At 45.4% G+C, this 22,051-nt stretch overlaps 1 protein-coding gene across 2 annotated transcripts in view; it reads left to right on the forward strand.

Moving 5' to 3' along the window:
• The first annotated feature begins 6,209 nt into the window (after positions 1 to 6,209).
• COL6A3 (collagen type VI alpha 3 chain) overlaps positions 6,210 to 22,051 on the forward strand; it is a 52,380-nt gene continuing 36,538 nt past the window's right edge. The window contains exons 1-6 of one of the 2 annotated variants that reach the window (XM_018084472.3): positions 6,210 to 6,327; positions 7,252 to 7,869; positions 11,610 to 12,212; positions 16,222 to 16,824; positions 19,557 to 20,156; positions 21,466 to 22,032. In XM_018084472.3, coding sequence (XP_017939961.2) covers positions 6,240 to 6,327; positions 7,252 to 7,869; positions 11,610 to 12,212; positions 16,222 to 16,824; positions 19,557 to 20,156; positions 21,466 to 22,032 — 3,079 coding nt within the window. In that variant the 5' untranslated portion in view covers positions 6,210 to 6,239. The remainder of the gene's footprint in view (positions 6,328 to 7,251; positions 7,870 to 11,609; positions 12,213 to 16,221; positions 16,825 to 19,556; positions 20,157 to 21,465; positions 22,033 to 22,051) is intronic. The other variant, XM_018084475.3, reaches the window with a different exon arrangement.

The raw sequence follows: 22,051 nt of genomic DNA on the forward strand, positions 1-22,051 counted from the left end.
GAGCTAAACCAGCCCCTGCTTTACTCCCACATGTCAAAGGCGGGGGGAGTTCCTCTTCTACTTTTGCTACGTGCCTGTCCAGGAACAGGAGGGAAGGGAAGGGAACATCTTATTCCTTCCATTAGTACAAACTGTGGTAACTGCACAGCCTTGCCAGTCTTGGACTGTATTCCCCCAGCCTGGATGCGCTGGATCTCCAGGGGTGAGGCTGTCCCTGTGCTGGGCGTGCACGGCAGAGGGTGGCAGTGCGTGCCTGGTCTCTGCTGTGAATCACAGCCAGCCTTACCCCTCCGCGTGCCCATCACTTTTTCCACGTTTTTAAGTGCTCTGTGTTCCACATTAAGCAGCCGATTTGTTTGGGTGGAGAGGCTCCGGGAGGCTTCAGTTACTATACATAAAGAGTCATTGATCTTTGAGGGAGTTTCCTCTTCTTTTTTAGCAAATACTCCCTTTCCCCTTATTAACGACTCTATTTTAGTCTCAGCCTTAGGATGAAGAAAACAACTAGATTTTAAGCCAGCAGCATGCTTAGAAGGACAAAAATGAGTATATGATTCATATCAAACACAGCCAGGGAACTAGCCTGGATAGGATATAAACACAGCCTAACACTGTCACTTTGCTGAATTGGAGCTCACAAGGTTTGCAAAAGCAGGAAAATTTTCCACTCTTTCAGGCTTGTTTGCTCTTAATATTCAGGTCTACCTTTCTAGGAGCCCAACAAGCCTCACCTTCCCAGTGCCACATGGCAGCAACCTTCATGGAAATGCTTCAAAAGAGCCCATGGAGATTTAAATGGCTCCACCTGTAGCCATGAATAAATCCAGGATCTGTCCTATTCAAGCTCATCCTGAGCCTCTAGAAGTAGTTTTGCTTCTCCTGAATGCTGTGGAGTCAGGTGAGATTCAGTGCTCCGTGATGAAGAGGCAGCCAGGCATGGGACACTTATGTCCCTTGGAAAGGTAACCCAGCTGTTTCACATGGAAAAATCCTGGCATTTAGCCTCACATGTGCCCAAATCACTGCTAGGAGTGGCTTTTGGCTAACAATTTGCCCAGCTGAGAGAAATTTAACAGGGTATTTATCCAGGCAAGAGAGGAGCATGCCATCTGTGCCTCTAAGGCTCCATATCAGGAGTTCAGATTTCTCCTCCCTGCTTGCTCCACAGTGTGACCAGATGCATATCCCACTGCTGGGGGTGCAAACAGCTGTTCTGGGTGGCTGGCACTCACTTTCAAGCCACTGGCAAGGCTTACAGCAGCCTCTTGTCTTCACTGCCAGTTCCTATGGATGTGGGTACAGCAGAGAACAGGCAAACCAAGGGGATTTGAGGCCAAGCAGTTTGGTTAGGAAACAGGGTGATGATGAGATCCCCCCAAAGCAAATTGAGATGAAAGCAGAAACAACTTGGTTTTGACTCTGACATCCCACGAGACAGACTTTCAGAGGGGTCTGGAGGATGCTCACAGCATCTCATCTCTTGCACCATCTCTGGGATGATGCTTTGCCCTCCCTCATCTCCTTTCAGGAAACCTGTTGGGACCCAGCTGCAAATTCACCTCTTTCTCTCAGTACAACATGATGCACCCTCTGTGCACAAGGAATTTAAGAGATGACATTGTTTCTCAGGTTTTTACTCCATATATTCTTTGGGTATGCTCTAGGGCTGGGCAGGAAAACTGGAGCACATGTACCACGGTTTGAGGCAGTGAGGCATCCCTGGCTGTGACAGGTGGCAAAGCTGCACGAGACCAAGCCCAAACCCAGGCCATTTGCCCCCAGAAAAGTACACCAGTTATAGCTCTGCCTACCATGCTTGCTTTGGGTCCTCTGCCCTTTCCCAGAGGCTGCTCAGCTCTGCACAGCACGAATGTGTCACTGGGAGGGGGAGACAGTGGGAACAGATGTCCCAAATACAATGTCAGTATGGTTTGGACCTTAGAGACCATCTCGTTCCAGCCCTCTGCCATGGGCAGGGATATCTTCCACTATCCCAGGCTGCTCCAAGCCCTGTCCAACCTGGTCTTGGACACTCCCAGGGATGGAGCAGCCACAGCTTCTCTGGGCAACCTGTACCAGGGCCTCCCCACCCTCCCAGGGAAGGATTTCTTGCCAATATCCCATCTAACCCTGCCCTCTGGCAGTGGGAAGCCATTCCCCCTTGTCTTGTCACTCCAGGCCCTTATGAAAATATTAGTCACTGATTTTGGATTTCCTGCTTATCACATGCCAAGAGTCAGTTCCGTCCACCTCAGCCCTTTAACCTTAATAAAAAAAGTATCAAACTACAAAATGCCGGGACAGAAAACCCCTCTGACAGCTTATTGCTTTCTCTTAAGAGTCCAGCATGACAGATAACATCAGTGCCTGAAGCACTGCCCAGCTGAGAATTCAGTTTTAAGAGGGATTTTGCAGCATTAGTTATTCCCTCTGCATGCTATTGCACCTATCTATATCCCTGCATGACACACATCACATTCCCATAGATGCTTCCCCACCTTCCCAAAGCCAGGCAGCCCAGCTCAGAGGCAGATAGAATGAACCAAAGTGGTATGCAACAGCTGCAGTAATTTTTCCCTGCCTTTTATGTTTTGCTTTCTAAGTCTTCTCATCTGCTTTACACTCTTTTAAATATACTCTAGTGAAAAAAAAAAGGCAAAACCACATACACAAGCAGATGATTGCTTAGAAAGTGAATTTGAAACATTCCCTCGAGGGAAAATAAAGGAAAAAAAGATGTAAAATGTCGAATTTTATGCACAGAGAAATATGTAATATGCAAAAAATAGCTGCTGGGGAAAATATTTAAGGAAATCACTTCGTTGTGTCAGGGATAGAAATGATTGCTTTTTGAGAGCATTATTAGGAACAGATGTATTTCTTCTGATGGAGGACATATTGTAATATTAAGAGGTCAGCACACACTATATAAACTCCAAACACACATAAACCTTCAGATTATTTAAGTCTAACAAGGAGTTAGTGTTTTAGCACATGAATCATGAAGAAACTGGCTCCCCACGTTTTGGTGCTAGTTCTTAACAGTTCAGGAAAACTCCTTTCCTAAAGACACTCAGCAGCCAGTTTTTTCAGCTTATTTTTCCAGCTTGCAGTGTTTATATCAAATGCTTCACCAGAGCTTTCACCCCCTCCCAGGACTGCAAGGGACTTTTCATTTAAAAAATGAAACAAATCCACCATCAAATCGCCTTACTCAAGATATAATATTGAAAATCCAAAAACCCAGGAGAATAAAGTTGCAAAACAAATACCTGCCATAAGAATGGATGGCTTTGCATGATGCTGAAGCTCATCTCTTGTTGATGAACAAGTCCCTCTGCTTTCACAGGACTATGATGTGACCACGATGGAGGTCACTGAGAAAGCTGGAAATAGATCTGGAGGCCTCCTAAAGGCAAAAATGGGAAAGGAGGTGATTAAAAAGAGTAGCCAATTTATTATTGCTTGGGAAAGGCATTGTATTTCCCAGTCAGGGAGAAGAAATAAAAGCTGACTCTGGGTGTTGGTTTGGTACACTGTGTTACCCAGGTTCCTCTCATGGTGCCCATGGGCTGTGGGAAGGTCACAGGGGATCCCATGGGCAGGGGGGATTTTGTAGCACCAGGGGCTTTCTCTTTTCCCTTCTGCTGCATTTCGTGGCTGTAAACAGGCTCTGTGCAGCTGCTCAGTGCAAAAACCCCAAAGCTCCCAAATGTTTGCTTCAGTCCTGTCATTTGTTGGCTGGCAAGACATTAATTATCACTGGTTTATCCTGATGCTCTGCTCGTCCCCAGCTGTTGCTGGGATAGGCTGCCAGCATTCTAATACACAGGATGATAACATAACTTCCTAGGTTCTGGAAAAGAAATATGAGCACTTTGACAGCATGCATTATTTTAACGGGCTGTTTTTCCTTTGCATGAATTTTAGTTCGTATTTTTCATTCATTGCTAGCAGCATTTTAAATCTGTGGCATCCCAGTCTAAAGGGGAAGGGAGCACCCAAGATTCTTGGATGCTCAGGGTTGAAAGGAAAGACAAAAGTCAGAGGGTCCACAAAAGCTTACACAGTTTTATTGGTAAATTACACACTTGGCATGGAAATTGGTCTGTCAGACCCTGATCTCTGACACACACATTAGCCCCTTATCTTAGAACCCCAGAATCGTAGAATATCTATCCTGAGTTGGAAGGGACCCACAAAGATCATGGAAGTCCAACTCCTGGCCCTGCATGGGCCACCCCAACAATCCCACCATGTGCCTGAGAGCTCTTCTTGGCTTCTACACACTCCCAATGGGTGCTGCAAGGCAAGCCCCTCTCCAAAAACATGTGGCTCTTCCCTAAACCTCTTCCCCGAGGGGAGATGCTCCAATGGGGTCGAATGGGTGGTTGTCATGAGCTCAGTGCTTTTTTGCAAATCTCAGCTCTGGGACCTACAGAACTTTCTGTATTTGTGTGCTCAGGGGTCAAACCCCGTGGCTAATCCTGCATCCATGGGGAAGCAGAGGTTTTCCCTCTCCATGTGTCCTTTGGGTGAAACTAGTTTTTCCAAGAGCAAGCTGTCCATCGGGGAAACGGTCCAGCAGAGCAGGTTTGCTCCCAGTGGAGGCATTGGGAGGTTGGGCTTGGAGTGGAACAGCCAGGAGGATGGACCAGTGCCAGCTCACAAATGTGATTTTTTAATTTATTTGTGAATGACAGCGATACCTCTGGGCTGCAGCAGCTGCCTCTGTGGATTGAGGGATTGCCAATAACAGGGAAGACTTGCTGTGTCTTAACTCACATTGTGTGCTAACTGCTGGCTCTGGGTGCCTGTCAAATGTCTCTCCATCTGGCATCATTACTGTTGTTATTATTATCATTATAATTATTATTCACAAATGTGGGGGGAAAGGTAGAAGGGAGCTTTTTCCAAACTCATAAATGCCAATGTCAGGATCAAGTCAGGTTTTGGGAAACCAGGTGGAAGTTGTCCCCTCCCTTCCACTAACCTGCCCTATGATAGCCCTGAGGAGTGTTTCTTCAATGAAAGTGGGATTAGCTGCTTATTTTTCCAAATTCCCAGCTCTTGGTTCCACTGCCAGCCATGCCAGCAATGGCCATCAGTGTAATTACCATGGCTTTCCTCTTCCCCCTAGCCCTCTGAGGCTCTTGTATTGGTCATAACTCCCTGGATTGATGGAATTGGCAAGGATGGTATTAAGAAAATTGAATTACCTTTTTTTTTTTTTTCTGTGATGATGACCTGGTTAACAGTTTGATGTATTTGAGTCACTTTTGGCTGATTTGAGTAATTGAGCTCCTTTTGTGGAATGAAAAGTATTAAATCACTGTGTTCCCTTTTGGGAGGATATTTTCTCAGTTAAGCAAGCCTTGCTGGTTTCTACTCCGTATGCTTGGAAATGAAGATTAAATAATAAATTGGTCATCTCCATGACAACAGAAACACGGCTTTCCTGACAGAGACATTGTTTCAGAAGGCTTGCCAGGTGGATCACAGATAACAAACTTGCTTAAATTATATTTTTGGCTCCAAGAGATAAAATATTATTCCTGGGGCCTTTCCAAAATATGATCAGCCAGCACAGGCTATTCCACCACCGGGGCTGTGAGCCTGGGGGAGTCCAAGGCCTTTTTGCTGTACAGCCAGATCATGTGGTTCAGTTGGGTCTGGAGTATTTAAATTTCCATTTGTACATTTGGGACAACTGAAAAGGTGAGCTGAGGCTAAGCGAGAGGTTCAGGGCAATTACTGTGGTGTTTAGAAAAAATAAAATAAGAAATGGCAACAGCAAGAGGGAACCTCTTGGCCAAGATGTTTCAGCTGGTCATCCATGGGTGAGGAGGGCAGGTGAGAGGCAATGACATATTTTGATGGTAGAAATGTAGGCTCAGCAATTTCCTGTGTATTGGGTATTACCTGGGACAGCACAGGCAAGAGGAAAGTCATCTCAGTCCACAGGGGTGATTAAATGTCAATTATGTGAGTGAGGATTCCTCTTGCAAAGGGCAGCTTGCTACGAAGTAGACTGTCCAGCAGTAAAATATTTTCTTTCCTGCCAAAATGCCACAAAAGCCTTTTAAAACCACATGGTTTCGGCTTTTCTATCTCACGCCTCATCCGTGCCTGGCCAGCACTGCTGCTGTTTCTCACTCTCCCTGTTTTTCTCCCTTAGGTCTCACACTGGGTGCTTCGAAACAAAGAGAATAAAAGGAAAGCTCAGATAAAAGACCAAAATGAGGAAACACCGACATTTGCCCTTTGTGGCAATGTTTTGTCTCCTGCTCCCAGGATTTTGCTCGGTTCGTGCCCAGCAGCAGGCAGGTAAGACCAGACTGCTTCCCCTGACTTTGCCCCTGTACAAACGAGCCACTAGCTCACCCTGTTTGTTTCTTAGCATGCATGTCGATGGTATGTCGTGGATTGATGACCTTCTGCTCCGCAGCTCCCACCTCGCTGAGGGTCCCTGGGGACCCAGACCTTGCCAGTGCGCACGGTGCCCTCCCGAGCATGTCGCTGGCCCGTGCCGTGCCTTTGAGGATGCTCTGCGGGGGACTGAGCTGTGGGGTGTGCACCCAGGGTGGCCCCGAGAGGGTTTTCATGTGGGCAGAGCTGTTCTGCCCTCCTTGCATGTGTAGGAGGGCTTTTAGCAATGAGAGGAGCACTGCCACTGACCTGCAGGGAGGCTGCTTTAAGAGGAGGTGCTGGTGCCTTTGGGACCAGAGCTGGTGTCACTGCGGGGGGTGTTCACAGCAGGAAAAATATGGAAAACTCGTGCCAGCACCCAGGCTGCTTAAACCAAGGAGCCCTTCCTTCCCTGAGAACCACCACAGAGCCAGCAAAGCCCTGAGTCAGCAAAAAATGTGCAGGAGACCATGGGCAGCTAGAAACAGAATGAGCCTAAATTCACATGTGGAGCTGCCAGCGTCTTTGTCTGGCTCAGGGCTGGTGTCCAAACCTGTGAGGGGAGGGGAGAAGCACCTCAGCTCCCCCTCCCTGGGAAGGGTAGGTCGCATGCTGTCCCCTCCTGTCCCCCAGCACTGCAGTGTCAGGGTGCTGACGGCTGCCTGGTTGTTCTCCAGCGCTTCTCGTTTTGCTGCGGGCGATGAGGGGAAGCTCAGCTTCACTGTCACTGTGTGGAAGGGGCTCTTGGTTGGTTGTTGGTTGTTTGGGTGAGGAGGAGGAGGTGGAGGAGACGTGCTTGTGCTGATCGTAGAAAATCCTAAACCCCCATCTGTTTTTTTAAAGCTGTCAAAACCGTTGCCGTGGCTGATATAATATTTCTAGTGGATTCCTCCTGGAGCGTTGGGAAGGAACATTTCCAACTTGTTCGAGAGTTTCTGTATGATGTTGTAAAAGCTTTAGATGTGGGAGGAAATGATTTTCGCTTTGCCCTGGTCCAGTTCAGCGGAAACCCCCACACAGAGTTCCAGTTAAATACCTACCCCTCTACCCGAGACGTCCTGTCCCATATTGCCAACATGTCTTACGCGGGGGGAGGCACCAAGCCTGGAAAAGGATTAGAGTACGTAATCGAGAACCATCTCACTAAAGCTGCTGGAAGCAGAGCCAGTGAAGGCGTCCCCCAGGTTATTATAGTGTTAACGGACGGACGGCCCCGGGATGATGTGGCTCTGCCATCATCTGTCCTTAAATCGGCCCGTGTAAACATGTTTGCGGTCGGCGTGCAGGATGCAGTGGAAGGGCAGCTAAAGGAAGTAGAGAGCGAACGCTTCGATACGCACCGTTTCAACCTAGAGAATTTTACTGCTCTCCACGGCATAGTTGGGGACTTAGTGGCAAGTGTCCGCTCATCCATGACTCCAGAAAAGGCTGGGGCCAAAGGACTGGTTAAAGACATCACAGGTAATGGCTGGCTGATGGTATCTGCTGGCATTGTGCTGTTTGAAGCCTTTGTAGGGGCAAGACTGAGATGGACGTTCAGAGGTTTAAAAATAAAGGTTTGAAGCACGTGGCCCAGTGTTTGTAGCCACCGAGCGTGCCGTTGTTTGCAGACCAAGCTGGCATCCTTGCCAGAGCTGCTGGGAGTTAGGAGTCCTTGGATGAGCAGCAGCACATTGTGCCCGTCCTTTGACCCCCATGGTATGGAAATGCAAATGCAGGGAGCTCTGCAGAGTTATTAAATTGCCCCATGCTATTCACACCAAAGGCAGGGAAATAGGGGATGAACACACCAGACCTGATGGTGACCCTGACTGAAAACCCTCTGGAGACCGGTAAGGTCCCTGCTGATTGCGGGGATACCATGCAGGATGTCACCTTGCAGTAGTGGGGGGGAGGCAGGCAATGTGCCACTCCAGGAAGTCACATTCTTGGCTGAAGACAGCAAAAGAAGTTGGGTGGAGAACTTCTCTGCTGAAAGCCCCAACCCTGAGCTGGCCCTTAGCCCCTCTCCTCATGCACTTGGAGAAGGTGTGTGGTTGGAGAGTCACAGGAATGCCTTCTCTACAAGGCACTGGCTTCCACCTGCTGCAGTGCTGGACCCTTCCCATAACTGAAACCTCCCTCCAGGCCACGTTGACTCCAACGGATCTGCACTGACCACAAGACAGGGGCCCAATTTTCATGGAAAAAAAATGAGACAGTCTCCCTCTGTCCCTCCTCTGTTTATGAAATTCCAGCATGGGAAGGGCCTTCTGAGCAGCTTTGTTGTGTTTCAAAACAGAAGTCCTGGAGATCAAACCTTTCTTTTTATTCCTGAGACTCCATCTGAAGGTCAATAGCTTGTGGGGTGACGTGAGGCAACGGGAGCGTGATGAGGCAGCGTAACATTAATCTCCCTGTGTTGTCTTGCCTATTAACCCTCACGCCAGCCCCACTGGGTGCTCTCCATCTCTGCATGACACCGAGCAACACCAAAAGGCTGTGCTCATGTGTGTTTTTATTGTGCAAAGCGCTTGACAGGGCAACTGTCCAGGCCACGTGAAAGCCACAGGGGAGTAGCTGCCCCAGAAAGATGACTAAAGGCTCACCAATGCTAAGAAAATGATACCAATATACATGGAAAATGGATGTTACACCCAACCTGATGACAGCACTGCAGCGGCTGTTGAGCGTCTTCGCCATGAAGGACCCCAGTGATTCCTTTCTGAAATCAATAAGAAATTGGTCTGTGGCAGCTGGCTGTCCTCCTCTGGGCCATGCCAGCAGGTAACCCCACAGTGTGGAGTCACAGACATTTCTTTAAAAGCATTAGAGCCAAAATCCTACTTCGAGTATATAATGAATTTCCAAGTTTGTTTCTACTCAAAGATATTTTTTGCAAGTATTTCCTTCCCATCCTATAACACAAAATTAAAAAATCCTACTATTGTAGTTTTGCCCCCGTGTGACTTCCACGGGTGATACACAGAGTATCACTAAACATGGGAAAAGTTGTTACAGGTCCTAAACCTTGGATGACAGTAGATTGAAAAGCATGGTACCAATAACTGTTTGCATAAGAGTTCAAGAAGTCATTTATTGAGCTGGTAACTCCACGTGGCAATAACACGCATAGAAGTGCCATGGATGTTAAGTTAGAAATGAGCCCTAAGAGGAAGTGGAAATGTAATAAGATCCCAGTCCCATAGTGGTTCCTGTAGAGAGAACCAAAAGTGTTGGTCTGTGGCAGTCCCCAGAGCTGACTCATGTAAGTACAACAGTCAGCCCCAAGTTTGCCCTGATGGATTTGTTAAAGCTGAGCTGTCTGTCTCATCTGACCCTCCTTGCTTAGCTGTGTAACCAGCATGCTTTTATTTGTTCTCCACACTGGCTTGTTCCATAAATGTGCACTGAAATACAAGGTTTTTTTACGGTGATGACAAATTATCCAACACATCTGTTTCATATCTATTTTCTCTCTGGTGGGAGCTGGTGTGATGGCTCCCATTAGTGGCTGAAATCTTGCTCCTCAAAAGAGATAAGCAGCCTTGGGCACAACCACTTTGAGATTTCCCTTTCATTTGTATGATGAAGTAGGACCTGTACATCCCAAGTGATAATGGCACAGTAAAGACAGACCTAAGCACCCCTAAATTTTGTCTCCAGGGAGAAATAAATCCTGGAGCTCTTTGCTGAACCCTGTTGAAGTTCTCCAAGCCAACACTGGCTACTGAGCTGGCCCAGGGGAGTGATGGTGCCCTGGAGTCCTTGTTGCTGGAATTGCAGCATTATTTGAATCTCTGGAGGGCATTGCAGCGTATGAAAACATTTATCGATCAAACAGGCAATAAATAAACAAACAAATAAATTATTGGCACTGCTGGTTAATAGTAAAGACCTGAGGTTTATTCCTGGCCCTGCCAAACTGCATGTCAGTTTTTCTCTGGTTTCACCTTTGGCTTTCAAAAGTTGAGAGCTGATTGATATTTCTAAATGCTGCTTGTCATTCATTTGCAAATAGTCTGAAATTTGAGTTCTTCACAAGACTGGAGATCCAATAGCATGGAAATATCCAACCATGCTTTAGGGGTGTTCTTCACCCCTTATTTTTTCCATGCATACAGCTCTTGGTGATGTTGATGGTAAAATTAGTTGAGCAAAAGGAGTAAGGGCAGACACCAGGGCATTTTGGGTCTGCTTTGGTAAGTGTCACAACAGAAATGCTCCCCCTCAGCACCATGTTCATGCCATATACAAACTCTGTTTGGTGTGTGTATATTCTCAGCAAATGCTTGTGATCGTCTGGGTATGGTCACAACAAATAGAGTTGGATAATTGTGTCATGACTGATTTCATCACCCTTTTTTAACCTGATTCTGCATTCTTTGATTGAATATCCAGAGTCCATAGGACCAGATATCAGACCAGACTCCTCTAGCAATAATCAATCCATCCTTGTGCATAATATTTAAAGTGAGACAATTTTTGCATGGCCCAGGTTGAGAATTGTGTGGGTCCACCTTGCTGGACAAATAACACCGGTTGGATGCTGGCAGCTGGTCAAAGGGTTACAGTACAAGAAAAGCAACCAAAACCTTTTCAATTGTTTCTAACAAATGCATTTCAAATAATACTCCTTCATGGTGGGAGAAACCAGTATACTCAGCCACTGTGTTTAACCAGAAAAGAGCAGAATTGTGACAGAGAGGCTGAAATGTTCCATGAATCCAGTAAATCCTGGCTGTTTAGCTTCCAAAAAATAAGAGACTGCGATGATAAAACTCCCAGTGAATATTACTGTCCTCACCTGCCATCTTTGGTGTGAATTGCCACCAAAATCCACCTTTTTCTTGTGGCTCTGTCTAAACATTTGGACAGTACTGGTGGAATGGATCTTGGTTTCCCAAATTTTTATTTTGCCAAGTTTTCTCCTTGTGTGCCAGCACTGCTGACCCCTGCGTAAGTACAGCCACTGGCTCAGGTTGTGTCCACTGAAGCCCTCTCTTGATGGGTGGTGGATGCTACTGGGAAGGGGCTGGGAGCCCATATTCAATCAGAATGCAGAACTAAGAGGCAAACGTCACCTCCTCAGTGATCACGTGTTTTGTTTTCTCATTTTTGTGTTTCTTACTGGTTTTCCAAGAAACATGTCAGAACACTGTACAACCGCATGTAATCACCCATTTTAATGCTTTCACCTTTTGCATTTCTTTTTTTTAAAGCTCAAGAATCTGCTGACCTTATTTTCCTTATTGATGGATCAAACAACATCGGAAGTGTCAATTTTCAAGCCATACGTGATTTCCTTGTAAATTTGATTGAAAGCCTCAGAGTTGGAGTTCAGCAGATACACATTGGGGTGGTGCAGTATAGTGATCAACCCAGAACCGAGTTCGCTTTGAACAGCTACTCCACAAAAGCGGATGTTCTGGATGCCGTGAAGGCACTCGGCTTCCGCGGTGGCGAGGAAGCGAACACCGGTGCAGCACTGGAGTTTGTGGTGGAGAACCTCTTTACCCAGGCGGGAGGCAGCAGGATAGAGGAAGCAGTGCCTCAGATTTTAGTGCTGATAAGTGGTGGAGAGTCTAGTGATGATATCCGAGAGGGCTTGTTAGCAGTGAAGCAAGCTGGTGTGTTTTCGTTTAGCATTGGGGTCCTGAATGCTGACAGTGCAGAGCTGCAGCAGATTGCTACTGATGGAAGCTTCGCATATACTGCCCTGGATATCCGTAACCTTGATGCTCTTCGAGAATTATTACTGCCCAACATTGTTGGAGTGGCCCAAAGACTCATTTTGTTAGCGGCCCCAACCATTGTGACTGAAGGTATGTATGTCTTTCTAGACCATTGCATTTCCGTGAATCGATGAATGAATGAGCTTTTGCACACTTTGCAAACATATTTAGCTCTTTAATTATCTAAAGAATTTTTTTTTTTTCAATTCATCTCTCTGGTCTGGTTATGGACAAACCATGGGAAAGACAAATAGTCCTGTGGCTAATGTGCAGAAACTCGTTGGACCAGTGGGTTATCTTTCAAAAACCATGAGGTTTTGTTGCAATAAATCACATGAAATGGTGTTTTAAAAGGACAGAAACGGAGTATAAAAAAAGAGTATAAAAAGACTCATATAATCCTTATTGGGGTATCTAAACACCACGGGAATAAACACTGCAGCAATGTCAACTGTGAAACATTTATGTCATGTGAGCTTACATTGTATGTCAGTTGAAAGTGTCACGAGAATAAAATGTGGCTGGGGAAGCTAACAGGGATGTTAGTGGATCCCTGTTTACCAGCATTGAAGTTATCAGCTTGCTAAAACAGTAAAATTCCGTACCTCATGGGAGCTGTGGGCTGTCCTTGGGAAAAGGGTGAAATTCCTGCGTTGTTAACTTTGTCAAAAGGCAAGCAGCCCTTAGTGCTTCTGAACTGCAGTCTCTACCTGGCTAACATACATTTCCCTTTGATCCATTAGCTGAGAAAGTTTACAGCTTTCCACAAGGCCACGGGACATCAAAATGCAGGTGTCAATGTTCCACTTAGGTCACTTTGTCACCCTTAAACCCCATTGATATTATTTCTGGACTAGCATTAGGTTGGGTGCAGTAGAATAAAGAATACCTGGATTTACTGAGCAAGTAGGTGATTATGAGTTTCTCACCTTCTGGGCTTAAGACTAATTTAAATTCACTGATAGAGAGGTTTTATGAAAGACACAGTATGTCATATTTCAGAGGCCCTTGGAAAGGGCCAGGCTGGAGTTTCTGCACTTCATTAACAGGATGCTTAATGCAAACAACACTTTTGGGATCCCGTTGCCAGTCTGGAGTTCTGTACACACTGTTCCTCATGATGTATGTTGACATATAAAACTGCATTCCAGATGTCTTCACTGATCTATGTCTAAACATGATTGCTGTCCCATGGCTCAAATCAAAGGGAGGAATTTGCCTAAAAGATCATTTTATGACCTTGGCTTGATTATTCCAGGAAAGAACATAAAGAGCTTTTTCTTGTAGCATCCTACAAGCACCATATTTAGCTAAGTAAGATGAAGTCAGCATGTCTAGCTAAAATGTGCACGCCAGGACCCCTGCAAACCTCTCTTTCCTCCCCTCTGATTTTTAACAGTTTGAATGGTGAGATTAAAAATGTGGGTACATTTGGTTTCATCTGCACTTGCCTATTTCTCCCTGAGAATGCCAGCTCATTCGTGGGAGGTGCTACAGCAGCACTGGCTCGTGCAATTACATAGAGATGGATATGCTAAATGGAGGAGTTGCTATTTTCAAAGGAGCTTTAGGGAATCTCCTATCTCTAGCAACCATGGAAATCAATTTTGACTGCTCTGCTTGGTTTGCATCAGCATCTTGGAAGCCTGGAGTGTAAAACACTGGTTTGGGGGACGCCACAGCCTGAAGTGGGTGCCAAACCCATTGGGGTGCCACATGTTCCTGTGAAATACTAAAGTCACCTCGCTTCACTTAAGCTCTCTGGCTGTACACTCATCCTCCTGGGATAAATGGGTACCTCAAAGTGACTTTCTGCCTCTCTTCTCCTCCATCCTTCAACTACTGGGGGAGCCTGGATGATTAAATTAGATGAGGTGCTTCACCAAAGGTAGCTGAGATGGCAGTGAGGGGGGAACTATGCAGGGCTGGCTTTGATGCTGACACCCTCTTACATTCCCAGCTTTTGGAGTCACAGATGCAATGCTTTGATCCCAAATCCTTTGAAATTCTTGGGAGACTTGCCATCAGCTTTACAGAGCTTTGGATTAAACACTAGGAGATGTGTACAGCCTTGCTTAAAGGCTTTTGCTCTAATTGTATCCACTGACATTAACATCATATGTTATTTCTTCCTCTGGGTTTTGGTTTTGGTTCTTGCATTCCTCTAAGGAATCACAGTGCAGGATTTGAGACCTGCAAGAGGAATGAGTAGTGGAGGGAGCTCTTCCTTCCTGGCCTCCCAGATCTTTCTAAAGCCCCTGTGATGTTTTCCCCAAACCTCTATATAAAGTCAAAAGCTTCCAGGGTCTCCATTTTTGGGTTTCTAGCTGCTGACAAGCTAAGGACATGCTTTGGACTCTCTTCTGGGTGATGCAAAGCAGAGATTTCGACCCTTGTTATCAATTTGAAAAGTTTCCTGTTTTCAGCCCTCTCCTCCTTGGAGTAAGTGATGAGGAAAAAAACCTGGCTGGAGGGATGAATGTCGGAAGTCACGGCTCTGGGAAAGGGATCATAGAAACAAATGCTCATTGCTTTGTGAGTAGCTCTGTTCTGACAGCCTGGGCAGCCAAATGCAGCTCACTGACAACTCACATGAGGCTGTGGCTCAGGAAGGGCACCACCACAATCACTTCAGGCTTGTTCTTATCATTTTGTGTCTGACAGCACCACGGTGGGCAATTTTAAACTTCATTTTTTGATAATTGGTCCTTAATGAAACTCTTTCCAGCACGACTCTGGGAGAGGCTTTTGCAAAGGCTCAGGCTTGCTGGTGGAGGCAGGTCTCTCGGGGTCTGAGGGCAGAGGGGCAGCCGAATCACAGGGGTCATGCCAGCTCTAAATCACTCCTTGGGGTAGCCCAGCCTCAGGCACTCACCCCTACTGAGAAACCTGACAGCCACCAGCCTTTGGGAGCACTGCTGTCCGTGGCCAGCTGGTGGGTGGCCAAGGAGGACCGAAGCCAAAGCTTTGTTCTCTGCTGAAATCCAAAGTAAACAGCCTCCAGGCAGTGGAGCCCTGACAGGCTGAGGGGCTACCCTTCTACATCCAGGCAGGGCAAGGCAGTGTTTGCTACCGCTTGCCCTGAGGGCTGTGAGGTCCCAAACATGCCAGGTCTCCTCCTCCCCCAGGCTCTGTACTGGTCATAGCAGTGAGCCTGGGAGGTGATGGACCTGCCTCCTTGAGTATTGACTCCATCTCAGGAGCTCTTAGGTGGGTAGGTGATTTAAGGACCCCCCAAGTCCATAACACAATGAGTCACAGTACTCAGCATAACTTAGAAGCAGCACAGGGTTTCCTCTTTAACATCAATGGCATGAAATCAGGGACATGATGACGTGAGTGGGGTCATCTAAAAGATGGTATTAAGATTAGGCCCCTGATGATCATGTAGAATGCTGTTATCATAATGATATTGGTCTTGCTAATATTTACCTTTTTTAAAATATATTTGCTGTGTTAAATATGATGATGCTTTGGTTCTAATGCTGCACAACAGGGGTTTTTTCCTCCCTAATTATCCTCCTTCAAACTTAGCCAGGGCACTGGAATGGTCTTCCATGATTGGGCTAGCTGTACCAAGAAAAATCCTAACTTGTTTTTGTTAGATAAGGAATAAAATGTAGGATTTGAAGACCCGAAATCAGGTATGTTAAATGGAGACCGTTCTTTACTTGTGTCATTGGTCTTTGGAACTAATCCTTTTGAGATGCTGAAGCATGATTCAAATGGTTTCACTGCAGATGGAGGGAGCATCAGCTGCTTATTTTATCTCCTGTGCCAGCTAAATGCCAAGATTTCTCTTCACTGTTTGACTTTCATCCTTTGCTTTGACATGTACAGACATTTTAATATTAAAGTGTGTAAACAACAACATTTTTGCCACTCTTCAGCTTTTCTGTGTTTTAGAAAGGGGAAACATTCAAAGTTATTATTAGCCCTCTGTTAGAACCTAAAAAGCAATTATGTTTTGAAAGCAAGACCCTTTTAACAGTACCTCAAGCCAACAAGGAGTTCTAAACATTGCTGCACTGTTGATATAGAAATGATGCTGAGTGTGGTGAAGACTTCTGCTAACATGATGTTCATGTGTTACTTGCAGTTATTGAAGTGAACAAGAAGGATATAGTCTTCCTGATAGATGGCTCAACTGCTCTGGGGGCTGCCCCCTTTAACGCAATTCGTGATTTCGTTGCCAAAATTGTCCAGAGGCTGGAGGTTGGACCCGACCTGATCCAAGTGGCGGTGGCGCAGTACGCAGACACGGTGAAGCCAGAGTTCTATTTTAACACCCACCAGACCAGAAAGGATGTGATGACTAATGTGAGGAGGATGAAGCTCATGGGTGGCACGACACTCAACACTGGCTCAGCGCTGGACTTCGTGAGGACCAACTTCTTCACCAGTGCTGCTGGGTGCAGGGTGGAGGAGGGGGTGCTCCCCATGCTGGTGCTCATCACTGGGGGTAAGTCCAGGGATGCTGTTGACCAAGCGGCAGCAGAGATGAAAAGGAACCGGATAGTGACCCTCACTGTGGGCTCGAGAAACGCCGACCTGGCAGAACTTCAAGAAATTGCCCACGAGAGAGATTTTGTGTTCAACCCAGAGGACTTCCGCCTTCAGTTCATGCAAGCCATTCTACCTCAGGTGCTGTCGCCTATCCGGACACTCTCAGGAGGACTGATTGTCCAAGAACCACCCTCAGGTAATTAATTGCCTTTTTCTAATTAAGGAAATATGGGTTTTACGTTTGTCTACTCTTATTCTATGCCATGTGGAGATAATGGGGGAAAAAAAGCATCAAACACATGTTCCAGCATGGTTAAATGTTGTCTCTTTGTTTAGTAAGTGCATGAACAGGTTGGTGAACTTGGTAGTGTGGTTGTTGTTACAGCTTTATCACCCCTTCCTGAAGATTTTTGTCCTGTTTCATGTTTGTCACCAAGGCCTGGATGTGGAAGATATGCTTTACTAGTTAGGTACCAAAATTGTTCAACAGAGGCTTTTGCCCTCACTTAGGGTTTGTGTAACCTATTAATGGGACACATGGGGAATGTTAAAATCTCTCCTCAGTTTGAGAATCATTGGTGGTGGGCATTTGCTCAGGAACATAAAAGTTTCTTTGGAGTGTGAAGAACATAAGCCCATTTATTCTTGGAGATGTCCAGAGAAAGCTACCCTGATGCTGTTGGACTGAGACTCACCCTTTAAGAACATATTTACAGTTTCCTTATCATTTACTAAGCTCAAGCCCTAAGAGGTGTAATTGAGAATGTTGCAGTGTTGTTTTTCATTTAGTCTGTTTAGAAGATGATCCAAAGCCTCGTGGAGCCAGTGGGTTCTTTTTAGTTGGTCTTGCCAGTGACACCAGTAGACTTTGGAAGCAATCCAACTGCTAGGGTCGTGTCTTTTGAGGGAGTCTCCCCTGCACTTCAAGAGATGTTCTGGGTGCAGAGAGATTTTATACCAAATTTCTCAGGATTTCTTCCCTGTAGAGAAGCTTGAGGTTGAACCCATGCTGCACTAGATCAGATTTGAACCTTGCATTCCTGTCTCAAGGCATTAAAAAACCAGGACTTCTTCCAACTCCCAGTAAGGTCAATAGTGAGGTTCCCGTTGGCTTAGTGGCTGTTGAACCATGTCCATATTTTTTCTACTTTATAAAGTAATTTAAAATTATAAACCAAGTGCAAAAGAAATGGAATGTTTGGAAAGAGCCCATAAAGAATTAAAGCCTATGGCTGATCTACATACAGAGCAGACATTTTGAAATCAGTTTACCAATACTTGTCCTTAATTAAGATGAATATCACAGGACTTATCATTTAATAAGCTTTGTTTCAGAGTGTGTTTCCTGCTAATACAGTTTTGCATGGCTATATACCAAATCTTGCATTTTTATTTTTCAATGTAAATTAAAAATGTTCCTATATTTCCCTGTTCAAAGCTCATTTTTGTGCAGCTTCTCTTTTTTCCAGTCTTTTTGTTCTACTGTTCTCACAGCTATTCACATACATAATAAGCAAGGGATCAGATCCTACTCCTTTAAATTATTAATAGCAGTAAGAAAACTGATTTTGACATTGGGCACTTCCATTTTAACTGGATATTGTCTCACCCTGAGCCTTGAATGGCACTTTTCTGGGAAAAATTAAAAATACAGGAAACCAAGGCAATCTGTAAAGTCTGAGAACAGTTCCTGTATTGTAAACAGTTGGTTTTTTTCCCCTTTTGTTTTCAATATGTCAGTATTTATGTATTTTATATACAGGACAGCATGCTTACAGGGACAAGGTAAGCTAGAGAGATGGATGAATATAGTCATAAACACTTTAAATAGAAAGATAATGGGCAGAATTAGCAATGGGCATAAATAAATTTTGAATAACTCTTTGGAGGAAGGCATCCAGGAGGGATGAATTAGATGAGTTATCAGTTCTATGAGATCTTGTTTAAAATTTTGGTGTTTTGGTCTGTGATCTAGACATGATGTGTTTAGAGCAAAAAAAGCACAGGGTGATAATCCTGTGGTTTCTTGGGGTGTAGATCTGTGTGCTGGGGCACAGATGCCAGAGATACAGCCCAGGAAGGATTTAACCCTAAAAACAAACCGAGAACTGGCTGGTTACTGCCCAAAGTGGGAAATTTCTCCTCCTTCGCCAGCCCACAAATGGATGTCTGTAACTGCCAACATTAAAGTGCATTAAATGCAGAGGTCAGAAGGCAGATGTCCTCAGGCAGCCACTGCAGTGTCATCTGAACCGGCTTCTCTGAGCCTTGGCAAAAGTTATTTTTAATACCCACTCAAAACACCAACCAGTTTGGCTACTTGGCAGAAGTGTTTCCCCATGCAGGTGGAGCCTAACTCTGCCCCACAGGCCAGCCACTGCAGGACTGTGGAAGTCACTGAGGGGCAGGACATATCTCTCCACCTCTGGGGATGCACGGGAGTATCCCTGTGGAATGCTCAATAAGGGGGTGCTAGCACTGGTGCCAGAAAGCCATATAATTCCCTAAAGCTTTGCTGGGAAGCCCCAGGTCTATGTGTGGTGACTTGCAGATGAGCAAGGTGTCTGTAGGCATAATTTGATGTTGCTCCACCAGAATCAACCAAACTGCTTTCTGCTGGTTAAGGCTCTGCCCCAGAGCACACAGCTCTGGCATCAGCAGCCGTTGGAAATATCTGCCACAGGAGAGGCTGTTGATAAACCCGACATTCAGAAGAGTTTTCAGTACGAGTTAGAATCCTTCCCTGCCCCATTCAGTCATTTCCATCAAGGTCCTCGTTTCCTCTGTGCTGATCACACCCTTGCTCCTCTCTCTCTGTCCTAACCAGGTTTACATGCGTGTACGGCGTATGCTGCATGCACACATGAAAAGAATTTTCCGTTTTTGTTTTCTGTGATGTCTCATGTTGTTTTCTGTGCTCTACTGCAGTTCAAGTAACCAAAAGGGATATCATCTTTCTTTTGGATGGATCACTCAACGTCGGAAATGCCAACTTCCCCTTTGTGCGGGACTTTGTTGCCACCCTAGTTAACGACCTTGATGTCGGCAGTGACAAAATCCGAGTTGGCTTAGTGCAATTTAGCGACACTCCCCAAACCGAGTTTTCCCTATACTCCTACCAAACCAAATCAGACATAATTCAACGTATGGGGCAGCTGAGGCCCAAGGGGGGGTCAGTGCTGAACACTGGCTCTGCACTGAACTTTGTGCTTTCGAACCACTTCACGGAAGCTGGTGGGAGCAGGATAAATGAACAAGTGCCACAGGTCCTAGTCCTGGTGACGGCAGGGAGGTCTGCAGATCCCTTCTTGCAAGTTTCCAATGAATTAGCTCGAGCCGGAGTGCTGACTTTTGCTGTTGGCATTAGGAGTGCGGATAAGGCAGAGCTTGAACAGATTGCCTTTAATCCAAGAATGGTGTATTTTATGGATGATTTCAGTGGTCTGCCAGCTTTACCCCAGGAATTAAATAAACCTATAACAACATATGTTAGTGGAGGTGTGGAAGAGGTTCCACTCGCCCCAACAGGTAATACCTACCTTCCTTCATGTTGACTGCATTAAATTATTCTTGTTTAAGTTAATTTCTTCTTTCCAATATACACTTTGACATCTGTCCAAGCCCTGAGTCATCGAAGTGGTTATGGCTGTGCTTAACTAGGAGATCTTTAAGGTCCCTTCCAACCTAAACCATTCTATGAGTCTATGAATACATGGCTTGACACTGGTAGCTCTTCATTTTGTTCAAGTCACTGCTACCATGCTTTAAAAGCACAGTTTTGTGCTTTTTGGTAGGTCAGGACCAAAGGAGGATCCGAGTGAGTCTATGACCACCAGCCACTGCCTCAGGTGCTCCCTTTCTGTTGCCATAATAGTGCCACAACCTGTAAATGCATTACGTGCACTAAATCAGGCAATGGGAGCACGAGCTTTTGGCCACAAGGACTGGTGTGGAAAGGTTAAAGTCACACCAAAAGCACAGAGGAGCAGAGGTACAGGTACAGGAGGCCAAATCCATTCCCAGAACCACTTGGTCAAAGTGATGTTACCAGGCTGTTACAGAGGCTGGATTTGACTCCCTATGTTCAAAGTTATCCTCCAACTTTAAACCCAAAAGCTGTTGGCAGGTTTAACCCTTTTTAAACAGGTATTTTCTCACTAATTCCATTATTGTGGCTGTGTGCTTATGAAGATATAAGAACAACCAGGATTGGTTATTATGGAAAGACCATCAAGATTATTATGAAAGATGTTAAGACACACAGATACGAGATGCTTGGGTTTATCTTGGGTATTCAATGAGATTAAAAGGGCATCAGATGGAAACAGGTAAAAGTTTTTTTCTCCTCTGAAAGTCATAACTCACCTATGGCTTTAGATGTTCCTTGTGATGCAAATGGGAGAAGATAGAGAAAATGCTTTGTGTATGTGTGTATAAACTAATCTCTATTTGTTGTCTACTGAGCTTTTAAATAGAAAAAAACTCCCGACACTACTGTTTTACTTTGTGCTTGTATTATTGACATATTGCTAGACCTTAAACATCACTGGATCAGCCAATTTATGACATGATCTGATGTGATACAATATGTGGTATGTCTGTCTGGTGCCTGAATTTATTGGATCTTAGGATAGGGGTGTTCTTGCTTAACTTTCTTCCTCAGATAAATAAGTCAAAGGGGCTGTTTAATCCTGTAGACTTGGAATACTTTGGTAAATGAGAATATTGAAAGATTGAAACCCAGCTGACTTGTAGAGAAGTTTCTAGGTTGATGTGTAAGGAGAAAAATGCCTTCATATCTCTTTTCCCCCTCTTTTCATTTGTGAATTTATTCTAGAAAGCAAGAAAGATATTTTATTCCTGATTGATGGCTCAGCCAACCTCTTGGGTAGCTTTCCTGCCGTCCGGGATTTTGTACACAAAGTCATTTCTGACCTGAACGTGGGTGCTGATGCCACACGAGTAGCAGTAGCTCAATTCAGTGACACCATCCAAGTTGAATTTGACTTTGCTGAATACACATCTAAGCAAGATATGCTTCTCAAAGTGAAAAGGATGAAGATTAAAACTGGGAAGCAACTGAACATTGGAGCTGCACTTGATGAAACTATAAGGAGGCTGTTCGTCAAGGAAGCTGGAAGCAGGATCGAAGAAGGGGTTCCTCAGTTTTTGGTCCTCCTCGCTGCTGGGAGATCAACTGACGATGTGGAGGAACCATCAGATGTTCTGAAGCAAGCTGGAGTTGTGAGCTTTGCTATCAAAGCCAAAAATGCCGACCTTGTAGAGCTGGAAAGGATCGTTTCTGCCCCTCAATTCATTGTGAACGTCGAGTCCCTGTCTCGGATTTCAGAGTTTCAGCCAAACGTAGTGAACCTGTTGAAAACTGTCCAGCTTCAGCCAACAGGTATAGGGAGCCCTGGGGT

Source organism: Manacus vitellinus, unplaced genomic scaffold (genome assembly GCF_001715985.3).
Source record: "Manacus vitellinus isolate BGI_N305 unplaced genomic scaffold, ASM171598v3 scaffold_71_pilon, whole genome shotgun sequence".
NCBI lineage: Eukaryota > Metazoa > Chordata > Aves > Passeriformes > Pipridae > Manacus > Manacus vitellinus.